Here is a 20,542-nt window from a genome sequence, read left to right as displayed (position 1 = left end):
ATGATGCATTTAATTAGAAAAACTGACCATAGAAATTTAAACCAAATTGTAGGCTTTAGTGTCAGAAGGCTTATTAAAAAAAAACTCAGGGTATTAACTGCTAGTTTTCCAAGGACGCACTACAATACACTAATAAATAACTCTAATTATACTCTACTTGCAAATTCTCTGGCACTATTTTAAAGGTGCACAAGCCTATTAGAGACTGTAAGCAAAATCACATACCTATATTATGACTTCATTATTCTAGCTGATAGATTTTGGAGCGCTCAGCACCTTTTCATATGAATGACACCTTGTAATAACAGTACCTTAAAGAACTTCCAAGGTCTTTTAAAGATGTTTTTTGTGGCTCAATCATAACTGCAATGGGAATGAACTTAAAAGGACATTCAACTAAGTTTACCATCAAATAAAAAATGTTTCTACAAAACCAGATGTTTGTACTAATGTAAATATTACTGTTTGCCTTTGGACAGTCTTGCAGAATTTCAGGTATCATGATATTACATGGAGAAAGAGAGTGAAACTAGCCATCCTGTGGTCCAATTCATTATAATTTTTTCTATAGTTTAGATTTAAAGGGCAGGAAGCTCTCTTATTACATGTTACAGTTCTACACATAGACATAGCATTACATTACAAAAATAAAATTCTAAAAAGTCTCAGATTTAAATGTAATTAGGTCAACTGAGTTTGTGCACCATACGTAACAGAGCACTTCATTTGCATTTGTCACCTTTTGTCCATCAAAATACTTTTTTAAAAAACCCAAATCTTTTAGAATTATAGAATAGCTGAAGAAACTGATAGTACCCAGGAATTCCTAGGAATAATTGGAAGGAACCTTTGGAGATTGCCTAGTCCAACTCCCCTGCTCAAAGCAGTATCAGCTAGAGCAGGTTGCTCAGGACTCTGTCCAGTTGAGTTTTTAATATCTCCAAGGATGGAGACTCTACAACCTTTCTGGGCTACCTGTTCCAGTATTCAATCACTCTCACAGTAAAAAAGTTTTTTCTTATGTTTAAATTGAATTTCCTGTATTTTAGTTTGTGCCGATTGCCTCTTTTCCTATCACTGTATACTACTGAGAACAGTCTGGCTCTGTCTTCTTTGCATCTTCCCATCAGGTGACAAGATCTCTTCCTAATGCAGCCCAGGATGCTGTTGGCTTTCTTTGCTGCAAGGACATATCACTGGTTCATGTTCAACTTGTTGTCCATGAAGACCGCAGGACCTTTCCTGTAAAGCAGCTTTGCAGCTGGTCAGCTGCCAGTCTGTCCTGGCGCAGGGACTTGGCTTGTGCCTTTGTTGAACTTCAATGAGATTCCTGCTGACCCATTTCTCCAGCCTGTCCAGGCCCCTCTGAATAGCTGTACAACTGTGTGGTGTACCAACCACTTGTCCCAGTTTTGTACCATCTGCAAACTTGCTGAGGGTACAGCAAGACACTCTGTCCCATCACCCAGGTTGTTAATGAAGATATTAAACAATATTGGCCTCATTATTGACCACTGGGTTACATCACTAGTGACTGGACTTCTGCTGGACTTCGTGACACTGATCACAGCCCTTTGAGCGCAAGAGTTCAGCCAGTTTTCAGTTCACCTCACTGGCCATTTATCTAGCCCACACTTCATCAGCTTGTCTATGAGGATGGGCAATCTGTTACACTGCCTAATTGTCCTCGTGGCAGGAAAGATTTTCCTTATATTCAGTCTGAAACTCTCCTTTGTCAATTTGAGTCTGCTGTTTCTTGTCCTCCCACCATGCACTACTGTGAAGAGCCTGGCTTCAACTTCTTGATAAGCTCCTCATAGCTACTGGGGGGCTGTTAGGTCCCTCTCCTCACAGGACAAGGACTCCAGGCCCCTTGCCATCTAGGTGGTCTTCTGCTGAACTTGTTACAGTTAGTCAGCGTTCCTGCATGGGGAGAGGGGGCCAAAGAAAAATGCAGTTTTCTGGGCATAGTCTAATGAATGCTGAGCAGAGGAGATGATCCCTCACTTCCCGCAAGCTACCGGCTCTGTCCCCGTTGGTACAGCCCGGGAGGCCGCTGGCTGTCGCTGGCCGCTGGCTTGTGCCCAGCTTGCTGCCAACCAGGCCCTGGGGCCTTTTGGCAGAGCTGCTCCCCAGGCAAGCAGGCCCCAGCCTGTGTGGCTGCCGGGGCTCATCCTCCCTGGGGCAGGGTACTGCGTTCAGCCTTGCTGAATTTCAGGAGATTCTTATTGGCCCGTTCCTCCAGCCTGTCTGGGTCCCCCTTAGTGGCAGCTTTGCCACTAAGCATATCAAGTGGTACACCCAATTTAGTGTCATCTGAAAATTATACAAGAGTGCAAGCTGTCACCTCCTCCAGATCATGGACAGGTCTTAGCCCCCTGTGGGACTTTGCTTCTTACTGGCTTCCAGGTAGACAGTGACCTATTAACCACTACTTTCTGAGCCGCACCATCTAACCTGATTTTTACCCACCTGGTTGCCCACTCATCCAGACCATCATGTCCCATAATGGATGGAAGAATGCTGTGGGAGACAGCATTGGAGACCTTGCTAGAGTTGAGGCAATGACATCAACTGCTCTCCCCTTATTCACATCTCTAGGCATTTTATAATAGAAGGCAGTCAGGCTCGTCAGATGTGAATTACCTTTGGAAAATCATAGTACCTTTGATATCCATGTTGACTGTTCCCAATCGCCTTCCTCTCTTTCATGTGCACAGGAACAACTTCCAAGTGGACTCTCTCCACGATTTTCCCAAGAACCAGAGCGAGGTTGACTGACCTACAGTTCCTTAGATGACCTTTCTGTGTTTTTCTTGAAGATGGGTGCAAGATTTACCTTTTTCCGGTCATCAAAGACTTCCCAATCTCCCTGATGTTTCAAAGAAGACAGAGAGCTCTTTCAGCATCCTGGGATGCAGACGATCTGGTCCCATGGACTTGTTTAGCTCATATTTGTCCAATGCTGCTTAAGCTGTTTTAACTGTGGGCTGCTTCTGAAAGTAGCAGGTGTGCTCTCCCTCCTGCTCAGAGATACATACTCCCACATCTTTCTTTATACCACTGTTTGTGATCCAGTGTTGAGTCAGGTCATTTAATTGATCCAAGATAAACCAAATGCAATAACATTTTTTTAAATTTATTTTTATATCAGATCAGCAAGCTGACCTGTTCAATCAAGGGGCCACAAGACCATAAGATTTAACGTTACGGAAGTCACAAGAATCCACAGGAAGGAATAGGGGGAGAATTGGAAGCAAACTATCTTCTACCAGCTTAAAATGAACACTGTATCTGTTCTTGAGTGTTTTTCTGAACCCAAACCATGGCAACCACAGAGCCGGAAACAGCTCTGTAGTTTTCTGCAACATTTAGATGCTGATACATTTAGCACATTGTATTTGGAGACTGAACATCTCCTGTAGAACAAGAGGTTATGAATAAATGTTGACTATTTTAATTTTCTACTTTATTACTCTAATATGTGTTGAACATAACACAATTTCAGCTTTAAAGCACTCTGATCTTCACAGTACTAATCTAGCAAAAACTAGGAATTTAGTAATTGCTTATTTATGTTGCGATCTAATAAAAACCTCATCTAAAAGATACTAGTATGAGGTGCCATAGAACTTACAGGCAAACATTATAACACATAACACAGGCAAACATTAACAAATAAACTGTGTTCCTCCTTCTTACATCCCATAATGATTCAAGTCATGGATTTATAGAGAGATATGCCTCACTGGGAAAAAAAAAAAAACAACCAACAACATCCTCTGCCTCATATATACTGTTCAAACACACAGATTTTGCAGAACATATCTACAATCAAAAAATGCAGGAGATGTGATTTTTAGAGCTTGGAGAATTGCAGATGACAAGGAACATGCTCAGCTGGAGTCTTCCTTCATCTCTAAAATGATGGAAGCAACCTCAAGCCTCTCCTGCTTATTGACAGAGCTGACATTAAACTTGAAGGGTCCCAAGCAGAGGGTAAGACTAACATCTTAAGTACCATGCAGAAAGACCTCACTTCCATTACAGATCAACATATCTCACATGTTTATTTGAGATAAGAACATATGTGTTGGCATTTTATTGCAGAATGATTAAAATGCTGCAAATTCAAACACTAGTTTATCTCCCTGTAACTTATTTGAGAACTCTCAGTAGGACTTTCATCACGATGTAGACTGAACAAACATCAGTGATCACTAAAAAGCATTTGCCATCACAGCAGAAATAGGTTAGGTGTCATTTCCAGCCCCAAGCTTTAATAGTGACTGGCTCTCCAATCAGTTTCAAAGTTCATTATGGTCTGTTTTTCCTACGTCGTTATCAGTGAAAACTTGTAATCTAATGCTGTGCTCATATCATCTGTTTCCAGGGCCATATTTCTTTCATATATTTTGGGGAAATAGATCAGTTGCAGTTCCTGCAATTTTTGTATATGGGACACTTGTTTCTAGATTGTGGGAAAAGTAATATAAATACAGGTTGGATTGCTTTTCTAATATGCTAAATCCTCTTCACATCACAAAAAAACATTTTTTTTCCTAAGGAATTAAAAAAAAAAATATATTAGTTAAAAAAAGTAGTGACTATCTTTTTTTCTTCCTTTCCTGAAAGTAGTCGAGTCTTAATTGCTCCTAGGATGCAAGTTCATGATTTTTTTTCTCCAATTGGTGGAAATGGTATAAGTACTTTTTCACTATATATTTTTCTGAGTGTGATTTTTTTGACAGCTCACTAACCTTTTTTTTTTTTACATGTGAACATCCAAACAGGCAGAACAACAGAAATCATGAAGTTACACGATACTAATCTTGTATGTTATCCTAGCCAGAACACTCCAATGTCTGTTAGTGAAATTGCCCTTTGAAAATCAACAGTGATCAGTGAAGGTTTTTTTAATAAACCTTCTGACCGTTAGGTTCAGACTCATTAGGAAAACCAAGATAGATTTTCTGTAATTTTGACTGTGAATGAGAATTTGAATGAAATATTTCCACTGTTGAATATTGCTTCACAGTTTCTCCATGCAAACAACAAAACTTGAATGCTTCTGTTTTACTTTAGTCTGTAAGTGCAAATAATGGCAAGTATTTTAGGATCTCAATCAGAGCATTAAGAACCAGAAATGGTTTAAAAAGAACAATTTTCCTTGGTCAAAATTCTTCTCAAATCAGAGATGGAAATTCAGATGATGAAAAAAAAAAAATCAATGCACCCAATAACCTCGTGGCAAAGGTTATTCTCACCTGGAATGTGAGGGCTCCTTACAATATGTTTTACTATAGCTTTTTTTTTTTAACTTTTTGTATAAATAGATCAGTGACAGAGAATAAAAACTGTTTTCGTCTCCTAAGAGAATTACAGTCACCTGGGATGTAGGAGATACAGAATTTTAAATCCTTGTTCTGATTCAGGACAGGGACTTGAGCTTTGGTTTTTTAAATCTTAAACAAATACTCCACAATGACAAGATTATTTAATTACTCTAGGATGATACTCCCTGTCTTATTTTAAAACTCTCACAAAGTATATCTGGAAAGTAACTGGTTTTCTTCCAATGCCAAAACCGGGGAAAATATCTTCAACACTTTGAATTATTTCAACAAGCAATATTGCTTTCTGGCCAATTCCATTACAGAATCAGATTTCAATTTTTTTTTTACTTCTTCTGAGATTATTAATAACTTCCTCTGTATACTGTGTTTAATTTGTTAATGGAAACTACAGAAATTAAATTTTAGTACAGACCATAGTTAAAGATGTGTTTTGTATTTTTGGTACAAATAGATCTGCATAATTTGAGATAACATTCCCCTAAGCACTAAAAATAAAAAAGTGTAATCTTTATATTTGATTTGAGTATAAGCACCCTCTGCAAGAATTTAGCCTTGCAACTCAGATTTTGCTGAACTTGAATTAAGTTAAATGTTTAACTACACAGAAAAAGATTTCTGTTTTCTAGAAAAAGTCTCTTATATGAGACTCAAGCAGACCAGAATTCTGTCTAAAATTAGAATTTACAAGAATTCTATATAAGGACGATACATGCAATTCAAAATCCCTTGCCTCTTGTCATTAACACCTTAATTATTCGAGAAAGATGTTTTTAATGCTTCCATATGGCCGTCCAAGCCATACGATGACACTATTTTATGCTTTAATATTCGCATTATAGTGAAATGTAGAGGCCTTTATCATATGTTAGTCCCTTCACAGTTATACATTCAAAAGACAATCTGTGTCCGATAGTTTGTGTAGAACAGATGTTAAACGGATAGATGGTTTATGTACTTAATTACTTAAAGTAAGAAACCAAAAATCAGCTTGACAGTTTATCTTGCACTAATATAATGTTGGTGTGGGACTTCCACAACCCAAAGTACACTGTTTACCCAAGAATCACACAACCCAGTTTTTTAAAGATTCTGAGCATATATTTCATGCTATGAAGAAAAGACATGTATTTGTATCAACAATAGATGATGCATGTTATAAACATTTAGGTCTAAATGCCTCAGATTTCATTCCCACAACACTTACCATAAGCTATTCTCACTAGACTCTGTGGTGTCCAAACATTGTCTGGGAGCAGAGTCCCATAAGTGTTTGACCACCTGCGTGCACTGCCGTGGCTGGGTGTAAGGTAATGGCAGCTGTAACAGAACCAACCCTGTCATACTGTCCTTACTCCTGAGGGTTATCAGCTAGGAGGCATATCATGAGACTGCAAAATCCTTCATGATACCATGGGGGATATGTACTTTCAGAATCTGTGAGAAATATGTGAGAAGCTACAAAGTTTTATTTTTCACATCCAACGTGACTTTTCTTAAGTACTAATTGTAACTTATCATAGATCAAATTTGTAATTTCTGCTAAAAAACCCACTTTCTCATGGCCAGCAAGATAAAATTTCAATCACTGAATATAACAGCTTGCCTCCAAGAGGAGTTCACCATTTTCAAGGAGAAAACAGCAGTTTTCATCTTTTTTACTACACCATGCGAAGAGGACACAAAGGAACTGGGATTATGCTGTATTGTGTCTTCTTTCTGTCATGAATAAATACCTTTAGGTATACCACTGAGGAATGTATCCAAGTCTATAAATGATGAAAACATCCCGTTTAGCTGGAAACCCTTTTCTTCTAGTTTTGTTAGTTTTATTGTGGCTTTAGACCTCTATTTGGCCAGTTCATGTGCTATGGAAGCAGGTAGAGTAGCAGATGTAAAATTTACAGTGCTCTACCTGAAGATTTGGTGGAAAGTGGGCTTTAAGAGGCAGATCTCTGGAAAACATTAGTCCATAAGCCAAAGGGGGACTAATTCTGCAGGGATGCAAACTTCAGCAAGCTTTAGAAATCCTGTGCCATACAGAGCAAACAGCTGGCACCTGCTTCAGCCAGTGGTTTCTAACTGTACTTTTTGGGTTGAAGCATTATGGTTGTACACAGAGTACAGATCGTCATATACTCCCAATTCCACCTTATTTCCAGCAGCTAAGCTGCATGAAAAAAGCCAAAAAGGAAAGTAAATGTTTTGCTGCTGTTAATTTTCTCCACAAGCAGTTTTGCCTCCCAGAGGTCTGGCATCAAGCCACAGAAGTCCTAATCTACAGAACTGGGAATGAAATGCAAAGTGACCTCACCTGACCGGTGATCTGCAAACTTGTGAAAACTTTTAGCTTAAACAGTTCAAAATCAATCCTCCATCATTTATCTGATTAATAATTTCCATTATACCTATCAGAAGTCTACTATTTTCATAGCAAAGTTTTACACATGTAAAGAAAGTTTACTCCTAACTTGAGCAGCACAGAATTGACTCATTTTTGACCACCAGACCTTAAACTAACACATAAGCTTCTGCTCACTACAGAGATGAACTGTTTTCTATGCACCTCTATGCTTGTACAGACATTTACACCCATGGGTAATGAAATCAAAACCATTCCAGTACAGAGGGATGGTCAGCATGGATTTAGTACTGGAAGGAACTGAAACAGACAATTGTATAAGTTGCAGGTAAGGAAACTCACACTGAAAGAAAGCAAGTGGCTGAGGCAATTTAAAGAGGCATTACTACGGCATCTGTCACACTGTTCAATCACAAGTTTTTATATAAAAGGCTAAATCTAGGCAAATAATTCATAAAGAATGTATGTTTACTTTGCAACATTTCTTCTAACACACGATACTTTCCTTCAACCTTACTGTTATTCAAAGTGTTTCAATAAGCTGATCAACAAAAGCGTTCATTGCAACTTGAAATGTCAAAAATGGCGTTGTTCAGATGGGTGAGCAACTTTTGCAGTTGAGTTTTGTGTGAGTGTTCATATAAAAGAAATTTGAGATTTGCCCTCCGTGTGTGAAGGAATTAAAAAATATCTCTGTATATACACTTGTAAAATGCAAATGCAGCAGTAGTAACAGAAAATGAATAGAAAAGTTTATGAATAAAATTAAAATTAACTATTTTAGAGTGGATATTCAGGAATTCCTTCCCTTATAAATTTTCTCAATTCCATTTAGTTCTAGGAAGCGACGGAGAAAGACAGTCTTTCAGAAAAGAAACATCCACGTTTAATCTTCAATTAAAAATTAATTTCTCTAATGCTTTAAGGAATATGCACACAGAATACACACAACAAACTGTCTCAGTCTTCTTAAGAAACTTTTTTGTATTACTAAAAGAAATAAAAGTTCCACGCAGTATATTCTTTAACATGGGCAACACCCTAATTTGGTTATCACATCTGCTGTCTAGGTGAGAGAAGCGTTCACGTAGTTAAGTCCCAGTAATGGGACCAGGAGAGCTGGATTCTGTTTTTAATTTTGCCAAGGGTATAAAATAAGAGTTCAGACAATTTACGTCCCAAGTACAACATTCAGTACTGTAGCATTTGATTTTGAACAAGCTGCCACACCCTTAATATTGATGCCTAAGCTTCCTGTACAGTGAAGTCTCTCACGTTCTGATTTCGCTTGCACTCGCTTGGCTGCAAGAATGCCTGAAACAGGCCTGAGTCTTTCCTCAGTTACTGGGAAATCTCCACTATGTCTGTATCACCGAATTTTTTGAGCTGAAACAATGTGATCATTTCCCTGTTCAGTTTCACAACACACCTGCACAAAGAGCTGTGCCGGCCCATCAGGCCACAGGGGCAGGAACGGGTGACAGGACTATAATAAGCCAACATTGCCATGAATGAGCAAAAGGTAAGAAAAATCGGGGAGAAGAAAAAGCCAATCTGAGAAGTGCATCTCGAGCACACTCCTTCTTAGGAGTTAACCTCTGTTCTCCTGTACCATGGACCGTTTATAGGGGTTGAAACAGTGTTAATCAGCCTTTCCACGGCATAGTGATAATCTGCAGATCCTTCAACAGAAAGTAAACTACGTTCCCGAGCTGTGAGAAAGCCAGGTTCAAACCTCACACCTCTGTCTAAAAGGAACATCAAAATCATGTATTTAAATTGCCTGCAAAAGTCACAACCTTGACAACGGATGCACATGGACAAGCAGTTTTAGACTTTCCTGTTGCAGTGGTTTCAATGTATGCGAAACAGTAAAATACTAAGTTGTGCCAGTTATACCAATATTGACTCCAGTGACCTCGGCATCCCACTATTTCAAAAAGAAATGTTAAAATAGCTATAAAGGGTCAGACTAAAGTTCTTTTTAGACAGTAACTTTTGTCTTGTGAGTGAGCAATAGCAGAAAGCTACAAAAAAAAACCCCACAGAGCAAGATAGGGGCATCCTCTGAACACACCTCCAGCCATTAGCAACTTGTAAGTCAGAGACTTTGGAGCCAAGTTGTGTCTGCATGTTTATTCTTAAATATATTTTCCTCCATGAAGTATTTCCTTCAATTGTAACAAACGTATGTTCAAAATACCTTGTCTGCCTCTTTTTTTGAGCTCATGTAAATCTGTTGTGTCTGTAATACCCTCTAGCAAGCATACTGAAGCAGGGCTTTAGTGAAGCATTTATACAATGCACAAGTTTCATCAGAAGCGAGTAAAAATATCAGAATAAATAAATATACTCAAGTTATATAAACCAAATAAAATGAACAGAATAAGTGTAACCTGGATGCTAGAGCAGTCTCCTATTCATCAGTGGACTAACTAAATCTGTGCATCCAAGTATTTTATGCGCTTTCAGAGCTAGACAGCCATTAGAGAGCACTTGAGGAGCCTCATAACGAAATCAGACATACAGCAGATGTCGGGTGTCTTTTCTGAGGGTTTAGTCCTTTGTGCCTCACCTTCCACATCTGCCATAGTTTCCTGCTTCAGAGGAGTGTTGTAAGCCTCCACTAAGCACCGTCCACCACATAACTTTAAATTTAAATTCAGTAAAAACATTCACACACATAAAAAGGCACGCCTACCAAAGTTTTTGCAAGACCAGAGGTTTAGTCAGTGGTCAGAATTTTGAAACCTGGGGTGGAGAACACCACAGATGCGCAAAACACGTATTTTTAATAAGTTACCTCAAAAGCACTTAACATAAAACCAGAATCACTTTAGTTTCTTCACTTTCACATTCCTGGTACAAAAGGATGACAGCATGCAAACAAACTTACAGCAAAAATAAACAAACACCCCCCCAGCTGGGGAATGTCTTTTCCTTCCCTTTTTTTTTTTTTTTTTTTTTTTCCCCCCCCTTCTTTTCCCTTTTCCCCCTAGTGTTTTTGCGCACGGCGGGGCCCGGTGCTGGGAGCGAGGGGAGGAGGAGGCGGCGAGGGACCGCCCGCCAGCCTCACCGGGGAGCGAAGGCGCCGGGCCGAGCCGGGAGGCGGGAAGGGCGCCCGAGGAAAGTTTGCGCGGTGGGGGACGAGGCGGGGGGCCGGAGGAGACGAGGACAAGGAAGGCGGGGACGGAGGGGGCGAGGAGGAGGGCGCCTGTCAAAGAAGATGAAAACTACCGACCCCCGGCGGGCAGCTATGCCTACCGGCCTCGCCGGTGGGGCGGGGAAAGCCGCCGGGGGACGGCGGGGGTGAGCAGGGAGGAGTCGGGCTGCTGGGCGGTGTCGCCGGAGGGGCCGCGCCCGGCCCCGGCAGCTATAAAGAAATGGAGGCGGCGGGGCGCGGCCTGGCGGCGGTATGACCGAGGTGAAGCTGGCTGTGCTGGGCGGTAGCGGAGCCGGCAAGTCGGGTAAGGCGGGGAGCAGGGCGGCCCCGGTAACCCCCCAGCCCGACTCTACCTCAGCTTTGGCAGCGGGGGGGCGGGGGGTCCGGCGGCGGGACCTCGCTAAACCTGGCGTCTGTTTCCCTCCCGCAGCGCTGGCGGTGCGGTTTCTGACCAGGCGGTTCATCGGAGAGTACGCGTCCAACGCCGGTGAGCGCCGCGGGCCGCCGCCGGGCTCGGGGAGGGCGCGGCGGGAGCGGGCCCGCCGCGGCGCAGGGAGGCGGGCGGCGGGGGGAGGCGGGCGCCGTGTGGGGCCTCCGCTCGGGGCCGCGCCGTGCGGGTTCCCGGGGAACGCGAGATGCGACGCTTCAGACACTTATTTGGACAAGGAATTGGGTAGAAACGCAGTTTCCCAGAACTTTTCGGAAGGATGTAAGTTTTCGCTGGCTTATCAGCGAGAGCTCCTGATTAAGTATGGGCTCTGAAGACGGGAAGGGGCGAGCCTGTATCTGTGGAGCGATCGCTCGAAACTCCAGCAGCGCGGCCGCCCGCCCGGGGGGGCTGGCGAAGCTCTCGTCGCCAAGCAGCTGTGAAGGGACTTGGGAAGGAAAGATAACCGGGCTGCCTGTGCGAAGCGCGGGTAGATTATAGCAAGCTCAATCAGAGAGGAGATAAAGGAGAGAGTAAAGAAATAGACTGGGGACAAAAAAAAAAAAAGAAAAGAAGCAACACCTGTTTTATTGAATATCTCCTCCTCGGCTCTAGAGGAGAGGTGAAACTGATTGTTTATCGGGCACTAGTGGTTAATCAAAGCATAATGCAAAGCTCCCTGCTTTTGCAGGAACGCGCTGATTTGATGGCTTTGTGGAAAGTCTCACCGTGCTGAGGATAGAAACTTTTTATTCATGCCAGAACAAATACACTGATCCTTAACACACTTCTAAGATCTTGGAAGATGGCAAAGCAGGACTTGAACTTTCACGTTCCAAGTAGAAGCACTATTTAACTGATATGTGAACACCTTTGGAAGTGTGCTACTCCAGCTGATGGGGCACAAGAAGTCCCAAAACTTAACAAGGAAAGGAGATTGCTATTTACCTCACTTTCACTGCTAGAGTGAAAGACTTTTTCAAAAAGCCTCTTTTTACAAAAGTCAGAATAGCGTTCCATGATCCATAAATAAAAAAAAAAATAGCAATACTAAGCTGAATTGCATTGAATGTATCCAGATGAACTTATTCTGAAAGTAGTTATAGGTGTACATAAATGCTCTACCAATGCTGTTACTATACAAACACAGACTGCAAAGACAGTTTGTGTCCCAGATGGCTTATCTAAGTCTAAGCTGTCACATGTAAGTTATGTAGTCCTCTCTGTGCTCCATGTGTGTTCAAAGCCACCTACAACTAAAAACAGGTTTCTTTATTCTGGCCCTCCAATACTGCAAGTATCAGAAAAGGTATATCAAACTCCCAAAACACTTTCATTTTTAAACAAGTGTTTGTTGGAAGATAAGTTTAGCTCTATTTCTAGACAGGAGGAAAGAGGAGAAAAGTGGGAATAGGAGTGACAAAACGCAAGATCATTCTAAAACGCTTTTAGTGGAGTCAAAGTATTAATTAAAAATTTGTTTAATTATGGAAACCACCAAGGAGCTGCAGATTTGATACCCTGGGGTGCTTGAGACTCGTAGTTCATCATCAGATGAACTCTCAAGACATCCATGAAGAACATGGTGCTGAACTGAAGATGCTCAGAGACCATAGCCCTTATCTAAGGCCCTCATTACATACAGCTTGAAGTGTATTTTCAGTAATGCCAACATCAGTTCTTGTCTTTGTAGGTCAGTCACTGTGAGGAATTATACTGTAGACAGCTTGTTGGTGACCAGTACCATAACACAAGTTGGTTTACACTTGCTTAGAACAACCCACTGCTTAAAATTATAGTGGTGGTCTGTCTGCACTAGAGTTGCCAGGGTTGCTAGAGCTGGTGGAGAGTCCTAAACTGAAGAACTGACACTACAGAAATATTCTAAGATCTAGTCTAGGGACATGATCCTGTAAATACTGTTGATCCAATGCTACCTAGCATGAGAACTCTTAAAGCACCAGATTTCATAGTAAATAAACATTATTACCAAATAATGACTTTTGTGCAGAATTGGAACTTACACATAGGCTGGCTTACTACTTTCATAATCCTGAACCTTGGTAGCAAGCTGAGTAGTCATCAGCATTTAGCCGATTCTGAGCATTGTGCATGCCCTTTGCCTCCATTTTGGAAGAGGAAAACTAGGGTCTAAAAGTATTCGTTGCACCAACACTTCCATGGGTACAGCACAGTGAAGTAGTGTTGGGCAGCTCAGGTGTTGTGAAATGAAAAAGGTTTGTTTCCAGGTTTGTCAAAAAAAACCCCGAAAACAAACGAACACAAAAAAACCCAAAACCCAACCCAAGGAACTAAATGTCCCCTCGGTATTAGTGAATCTCACCTTTGCCACCTTTTCTTTTGACCACCGTATCCAGTCACTCTAATGTTGGTTTTCTTTGAATGTCATGTATCTTTTAGAATGCATCTACACTAAACACTTATGCCTGGATGGGAGGCAGATACACTTGGAAATTTACGACCCTTGTTCACAGGTAAGAATTTTAGAGGGCAGAAAAAGGCTTTTCCTCATTCTACCTGTGTAATGGTAAAAGTTGGGGAGTTACAGCCTTTCTGTCTGGTTCTTGGAATTTGTGTTTGCTGTTTGGTGGGGTTTTTTTTGTTTTTTTTTTGTTTTTTTTTTTTTTTTTTAAGACTGAAGTTTTATAGTTGCTGTGGCTCAGCACTGCTGAGTACTTTCCTGTTTCATGGAAGAAGCCCTTCATTGCTTAAATTTTCTGTAAATGCTTTTGCATTTTTGGAATATTTCTAACTTGGCAATGATAGGTTAACAGTTGGACTCGATGATCTTAAGGGTCTTTTCCAACCTTGATGATTCTATGATTTTAACAAAAATAACTTTTCCCACTTCTGCATTATATAGGTAAATAGAGAGATAAGTTATAGGATTATATGCAGTTTTCTCCAATGCCCTAAATGGATGAAATTTAGCTTATAAAGCAAGCAGTTTATTAAATGTCTGCAGAAACAGTCAAAGTAGATAGGCCTTGGAAGTAAGACTTGCATTTGCAGAACAGATCCAACGAAAGGCATAATGCAGGCTTGTACGTGCTGACAGCTGAACTTTGATCACAGTAAACCACTTTGTAATAAAGCTTTTAGTATTAATTTCTTTCCTGCTATTACAGGAATAGAGAAACTTTGGTACTGTGTAACACATGCAGACCTAGGCAGGTCTGTCTGGTTAATAGCATTAGGTCGCAAGGTTCCTTTTTGGGCAGTGATCTTGCCTCATACCAGCTAGGATAATGAATGATAAAGCCAAAGCACTGAAAGTTGAACTCAGACTTAAATTCAAGGACTTAAAAACTTAACCCAGAGAGCATATAAAATAAACCACCAAACAAATCAGCCTTCCTAGAGACAAGCAACAGCGTTGCTTGTCCCAGGGCATGGGGATCCTGAAATAGCCACTGTTCCATGTTACGCTATGGAGTCCTTCCTTGCCGTACAATCTGTTAGAAGCTACTGTTCTGTGGACTTATTTCCACCTAAGTAAGTTTGCCAATTATACTAAACTAGGAGGAGTTGTGGATTCCCTTGAGGGTAGAGGTAGGATCTCTATCCATAGAGATCTGGATAGACTAGAGAGCTGGGCAATCAACAGCCCTATGAAATTTAACAAGAGCAGGTGCCAGATTCCCCACCTCGGATGGGGTAATCCTGGTTATACGTAGAAACTAGGGGACAAGAGACTGGTGAGCAGCCCCGTGGAAAGAGATCTCGGGGTTTTGGTTGATGGCAAGTTGAGTATGAGTCAACAGTCTGCCCTGGCAACCAAAAGGGCCAACCATGTCCTGGGGTGTGTCAAGCACAGCATAGCTAGCCAGTCAAGGGAGGTGATCGTTCCACTCTTCACTGCACTGGTGCAGCAAGTACTGTGCGCAGTTTTGGGTGCCTCAATATAAGAAGGACATCAAACTATCAGACTGTGTCTAAAGGAGGGTGACCAAGATGGTGAAACGCCTCGAAGGCAAGACTTAGGAGGAGCAGCTGAGGTCACTTGACTTCTTCAGCTCGGAGAAGAGAAGGCTGAGGGGTGACCTCATTGCAGTCTACCACTTCCTCAAGCGGGGCAGTGGAGGCGAAGATTCTGATCTCGTCTCTCTGGTGACCAGCGACAGGACACAAAGAAACAGAATGAAGCTGCGTCAGGGGAAGTTCAGATTGGACATTAGGAAAAGGTTCTTCACTGGGAGTGCAGTGGGTCACTGGAACAGGTTCCCCAGGGAAGTGACCAAGCCTGTCAGTTCAAGGAGCATCTGAACAATGCTTAAGTCATATGATTTAGTTTTAGGTAGTCCTGCCAGGAGCAGGGAGTTGGACTCTATGATCCTTATGGGTCCCTTCCAACTTGAGATATTCTATGATCCATCTGGGAAACAGCTGTGACACACGAGTCACCTTTCCTGCAGCTAAACCTGCTGCACAGTCACCACAATATTAAAAAAGTTGTATTAAAGATACTGAAGTATTCAAATAGTTTTGGAAACCTGTTTCATCTTTTCTGTCTTATGCATCTCCTTTCACTGCCAGCATTCAGTTACCATCCCTCATGGTAAGTTACAGCCTTCCCAGTATGGCTGTTTACGATGCTACAGTGCTGCCCTGATGCTGAGCTAATCAAGGCAACCACGGTGGGGTGTTGGTGGAGGCTGTACATTGCAAGGAGCAAAATAGTAAACTAATGACGGAACAACCTAAACAGACCTCAAATTACTATCCAAGATGGGTTTTCCACAGAGAAAAGTTGATTTCTTTTTCTTTTTTTTTTTTTTTTTTTTTGGGCAGCTTTCAGTATTTTACCTATCTTGGGTCACATGGTCTTGCTAGCTGCTGCCAAATCATCTGCAGGGATAAGCTGATGTAAAATAGTTTTGAAATAGCATTCTTTAGCTTAATGGGACAGTTTGCAGCTGTTGCTTTCTAGAAAGCAAAGTGTGACGCTTTCTTGGGTTGAAGGGACTCAAGGACTGGTACAACCCCATTATCACTTGCGTGACTTTTGTCTCCAGTTCTATTAAAGTCAACTGCAGCTTGAAAGATTTTTTTTTTTTCCTAGCCCTGTAGAAATTTATCCTATGGATAAATACTGTTTCAGACTTGAACAATGCAAAGAAGAAACAGAAGAAATAAGTGGAACCAAGGAATTCTTAACAAATTAAGCTCACTGCAGTCAGAATATTAGGAACATGCAAAACAGAGCTATAATCAGAAACAGCACAGATACTGGTGGGTCCTGTACATTTCATTCTCCTGTAACTGCAGAATATTCAGCATAAATAATGGCTGTTCAGGTTATGCAATTTTACCACTTAAACAAAGCGTAAAAGTTTCATAATGAATTTGTCAATGATCCAAAGTGCCATCTGTAGTGATGGTTGGTTATTAGTCTTTTGGAGCAGGACTCACCTGAATTCAGTGCCAGCACCTAGACCTATTAATATCTTTTGCAAGAAAAGATACAACACTCTCACATTTGCAGTGATAAAGAAAATGCTCTGAAGTAACAATATAACATTCTTTTTGCATGCGAATTTGAACTTCTTTCAGCCACAGCGGGGGAAACTTTCCCTCACAGATGAGCTCCACTGGGCTGATGGATTTATCATTGTTTACGACATCAGTGACAGAGCATCATTTGCATTTGCAAAAGCATTGCTGTACAGGATCCGAGAGTCTCACATAGGAGCTTGTAAAAAGTAAGTGGCATTATTTTGTTTCCCTCAGCAAACATACAAAAAAGCTGAGAACATTTCTGTGAGCTGTAGGCATCCTAGTAACAATTAAAATCCAGCACAGTCCTAGTGGCATAATGCAATACCAACAATAAGGTGCCTGAAGGTAGACTGTATTGCAAATTGCAATCTATTTCACTGTATCCAAAGCCAAGTACATCAGGATTTTTATTCTTATTTCTTACAGCACTACTATTTAAATAATTGCCATAAATCTGTCTGCTGTGATTTACATGGGTAAAAAGCCGGCACAGTCAGTCTGTGCTTTTACTCCCCCACTCTGTTACCAATGGACATGCACCAATGTGGGAGCTGAAGAAAGCCTTTCCCACAATAAATGAATCTAATACCATGAATGTCTCCTAAACTGCCTTTGTGGTGACCTCAACATTACTTGTGCACATGGGTGACCGTATGGTAAGAAACAAACTACTTACTTTCAAAAAGAACCACCAAAATTGCAAGTCTGAGTGTGTGTGGTGGTGTGTATTCCTGCATCAGTCAGCTGAGGTGCTTTCTAAATAAATGAGTGAAATCCTTTCCTTGTATCAGAAGTGGAGTAAAATAAAAAACCCAATACTTTTCTGTCTGTTTTACTGCTGACCTTTCTTAATTAAGGTTTCTCTGGAAGGAGTAATTTTAGCAAAAGCTTGGAATTAGGATTTCTGTGTCGTCTTCTGAATTGTGCCACTGATGCATCTCTTTGACTCTATTCTTTTATCTACAAATGGAAATAATGATCAGCTTGCTTCTTCATGAAGCCCACGAGCTGACAATATACACAGCAGTATGGAGTATGAAAACTGCAGTGAATGAAAAATACATGAATTCACTGAGTAGAAGAACCAAATGAAAACTTACTGATAGAGAATAGCTTGTCTAGAAAATCATTTGACATTTGACTATGGCAAATGGAAAACTAGGACTCTACCTGGCAAGGTTAGGGGATTGGTTTGTTCTTTTTTTTTTTTTTTTTTTTTTTTTTTTCAATGCCTATTATCCTGAACATACATACTTTTCATACACACTGTATATAGCACAGCATACAGCACAGTATTGTAACGTATCTTTTCTCTAATTGGAACCTTTTTGATTTCAGGATGGTCGAGTCATCAGTATTTCTGGTTGGTAATAAACAGGATTTATGCCACATGAGGGAAGTTGGCTGGGATGAAGGGCAGAAGCTGGCAATGGATAACAAGTGCCAGTTCTGTGAACTGTCTGCAGCAGAACATTATCAGGAAGTTGTGGCAATGTTCATGAAAGTCCTGAGGAATATCACATCAAATTTCAAAGTGAAGGAAAAGAGACGACCAAGCGGATCAAAGTCAATGGCCAAGTTAATCAACAATGTGTTTGGAAAGAGAAGGAAATCTGTGTAAAAGATGGTTAGTCTTGAAGGAGGAATAAGATGAAATAATGGAGCACAGGCAGCTCTTGGGATTCAGTCAATTTCCTCGAAAGGTCAGTGTCTGGCGGAGTAAGACAGTAGAAACCAAAGGTGGGAGATAGTATGGTCAAGCAGACAGGGTCTAGACCTAGAAGACCTGACCTTCTATTTCCAGTTCTACTACAGATTTGCTGTGTTAGGGCTACGTCACTTAAACTCTTAAGATGCTCCTCTCACCCTTTATCTCATAAGTTCTTCAGAAGAGAGTTTTAGTCTGTATTTATTAAACACCAACATGGTCTTGGATAGGGCTTCTAGGTGCGACTGAAGTATAAACAGTTATTTCCCATAAACTCAGCCTTGCTGATCAAAATCTTACTTCAGAACTCTGAGAAGTAGGGTGGTGGTTTTTCTGTGCAAGAACGCTTGCACTAAAGAAAAGCAGAATACTGCTGCTGTATGTAATAGCGTATTTGTATTTAACTCGAGGAAAGATGGCTTAGATCCTTGTGTGCCTAAAGGTGCCTAACACCTGCTGAAATTCATATGAATTAAATGCTTAGACACCAAATCTACAAAAGATATTTACCTGCGAAGCTGCCTTGCAGAGGCACCAGAAGTAGGGAAGCAGATAAACAAAGCACTATTGTCTTCTGTTTCAGTTTTTTGGTTTGGGTTTGTTTTTTTTTTTTTTTTGAGTGATGAAAGAAAGTGGACAAGGTTGAGGAGGGTGAGAACTGAAATGTTAGTGAAATGTTAGTCAGTAAGCATTGGACTGTTTTGGTAAGGTCATTGTTTAGTGAAACAATTTTATGGCTAGGCCCAGGTGTAAGGCCAGTGTAACATCTTGGGCTTTCACAGAGCAGTTTTTGTGGACTTGTAACAAAGTTTCCTCACCTGTAAGGTGGATGTGCCTGTTCAATTTTAGATGGAAGCTTGAAAAGCACATGGACTGGTAAAAGAGCACAAGTTCTTTAGGGTGTCTGCCTGGATTTAAAGGTCAGCGTGCTGGTAGACCTGTGCTCCTGACTTGCATAGGGTGTTTCTCCTAAGGACCAATGTCTTTACAACTAGTCATTGCTATGGTATTGAAGTGCCACTTGAGAGAGCACTAAGGAATATGTTAGCTACACTTTTCAAATGTGGATATTAAACATCAGATGAGTCTAAATATGTCGTCAGTTGACATTCAGAGCTCTTACTGTAGACTTAACTAAATAAGGGCTTAGCCCAGCGTGTTTGAAAGTGCTGTGGTCATGTAGAAATTATGAAAGAGAAGTGATCTGAAGATGAGTTACTGCCTCCTACCCATTCCAGAGGACAGCTGGGATTCAGTCTTTGTACCTTGCTGAGTTGAAGCCTACCTCTGCTCTGAAATTTTACCTGCATTGAGACTAGGAAGATTATCAGTCACAGCAGAATACTGATTTCAAATGTTCACCCCCATAGGATAACGTAAAAAAGCTATATAATCTTAGCATTAATATTGTAAAATAAAACTAAAGCACATTTTAATAAGTGTTGACCAAAGATCACTTCCTTTTTTAAGGAAAAGATACTGTTTATTTCACTTGTTTTAAAACTACAACTATTGGAATATAGTTCTCAGTGTTGACAGGCACAATGTTGCTTTATTTCTATGCAGATGCTGCTCTGCCATATCAGTAGTACATTTAACTGTATTGTCAATATCTATGAGACTGAACTTGAAAACTACTCATGTACACCCTTCAGCTTTCCAGCATTTTCTAGCATTGCCAGATTCGAGAACTCTTATCTGTATTTACTGCTATGGTATTAAATAAACTGGAGATAAGATAGATATATTAATGCTTTTTTTTTCTTTACTGTGGTATAAAGCTACAGACTTTTTGTTTTGACTGCTGTGAAAGTGAATCACCATGCAGATCTGGAATTCAAATTAGAAAAAGTAAATCTGGGAATCAGACACTTGCACAAGAGGGAGCCTCTAGCTGTGTTTCCTGTATGCAATGAAGAAGCCTTTGTGTACCTTTATACAGTGAACAGCGGAGAACTTTTTTAAAAAATTCTTTGTCCTTTAAAAATTTGTCAGGACAGCCACAGAG

The 20,542-nt window shown here is 40.8% G+C and overlaps 1 protein-coding gene across 1 annotated transcript; it reads left to right on the top strand.

The window, feature by feature from the left end:
* Window positions 1–11,019: 11,019 nt before the first annotated feature.
* On the top strand, window positions 11,020–20,277 carry RERGL (RERG like). Its single transcript, XM_087767518.1, has 5 exons — window positions 11,020–11,183; window positions 11,310–11,366; window positions 13,728–13,801; window positions 16,881–17,029; window positions 18,165–20,277. The coding sequence occupies exons 1-5, from the start codon at window positions 11,132–11,134 to the stop codon at window positions 18,445–18,447; spliced, it is 615 nt and encodes a 204-aa protein (XP_087623644.1). The 5' UTR covers window positions 11,020–11,131; the 3' UTR covers window positions 18,448–20,277.
* Window positions 20,278–20,542: the final 265 nt, after the last annotated feature.

This window comes from Nipponia nippon, unplaced genomic scaffold (genome assembly GCF_047370975.1).
Source record: "Nipponia nippon isolate SJK-2023a ecotype South Korea unplaced genomic scaffold, ASM4737097v1 scaffold_3, whole genome shotgun sequence".
In the NCBI taxonomy this organism is placed as follows: domain Eukaryota; kingdom Metazoa; phylum Chordata; class Aves; order Pelecaniformes; family Threskiornithidae; genus Nipponia; species Nipponia nippon.
The sequence above is the reverse complement of the archived record's forward strand: the minus strand, read 5'-3'. Positions and strand labels throughout refer to the sequence as shown.

What these genes read in the sequence shown, in the direction of transcription:
- RERGL (XM_087767518.1), top strand. Translation starts at nt 11,132, where the DNA reads ATGACCGAGGTGAAGCTGGCTGTGCTGGGCGGTAGCGGAGCCGGCAAG. An exon ending in AGAGTACGCGTCCAACGCCG is followed by an intron (nt 11,367 to 13,727) that starts GTGAGCGCCGCG and finishes TGTATCTTTTAG; the next exon opens with AATGCATCTACACTAAACAC. An exon ending in CACATAGGAGCTTGTAAAAA is followed by an intron (nt 17,030 to 18,164) that starts GTAAGTGGCATT and finishes TTTTGATTTCAG; the next exon opens with GATGGTCGAGTCATCAGTAT.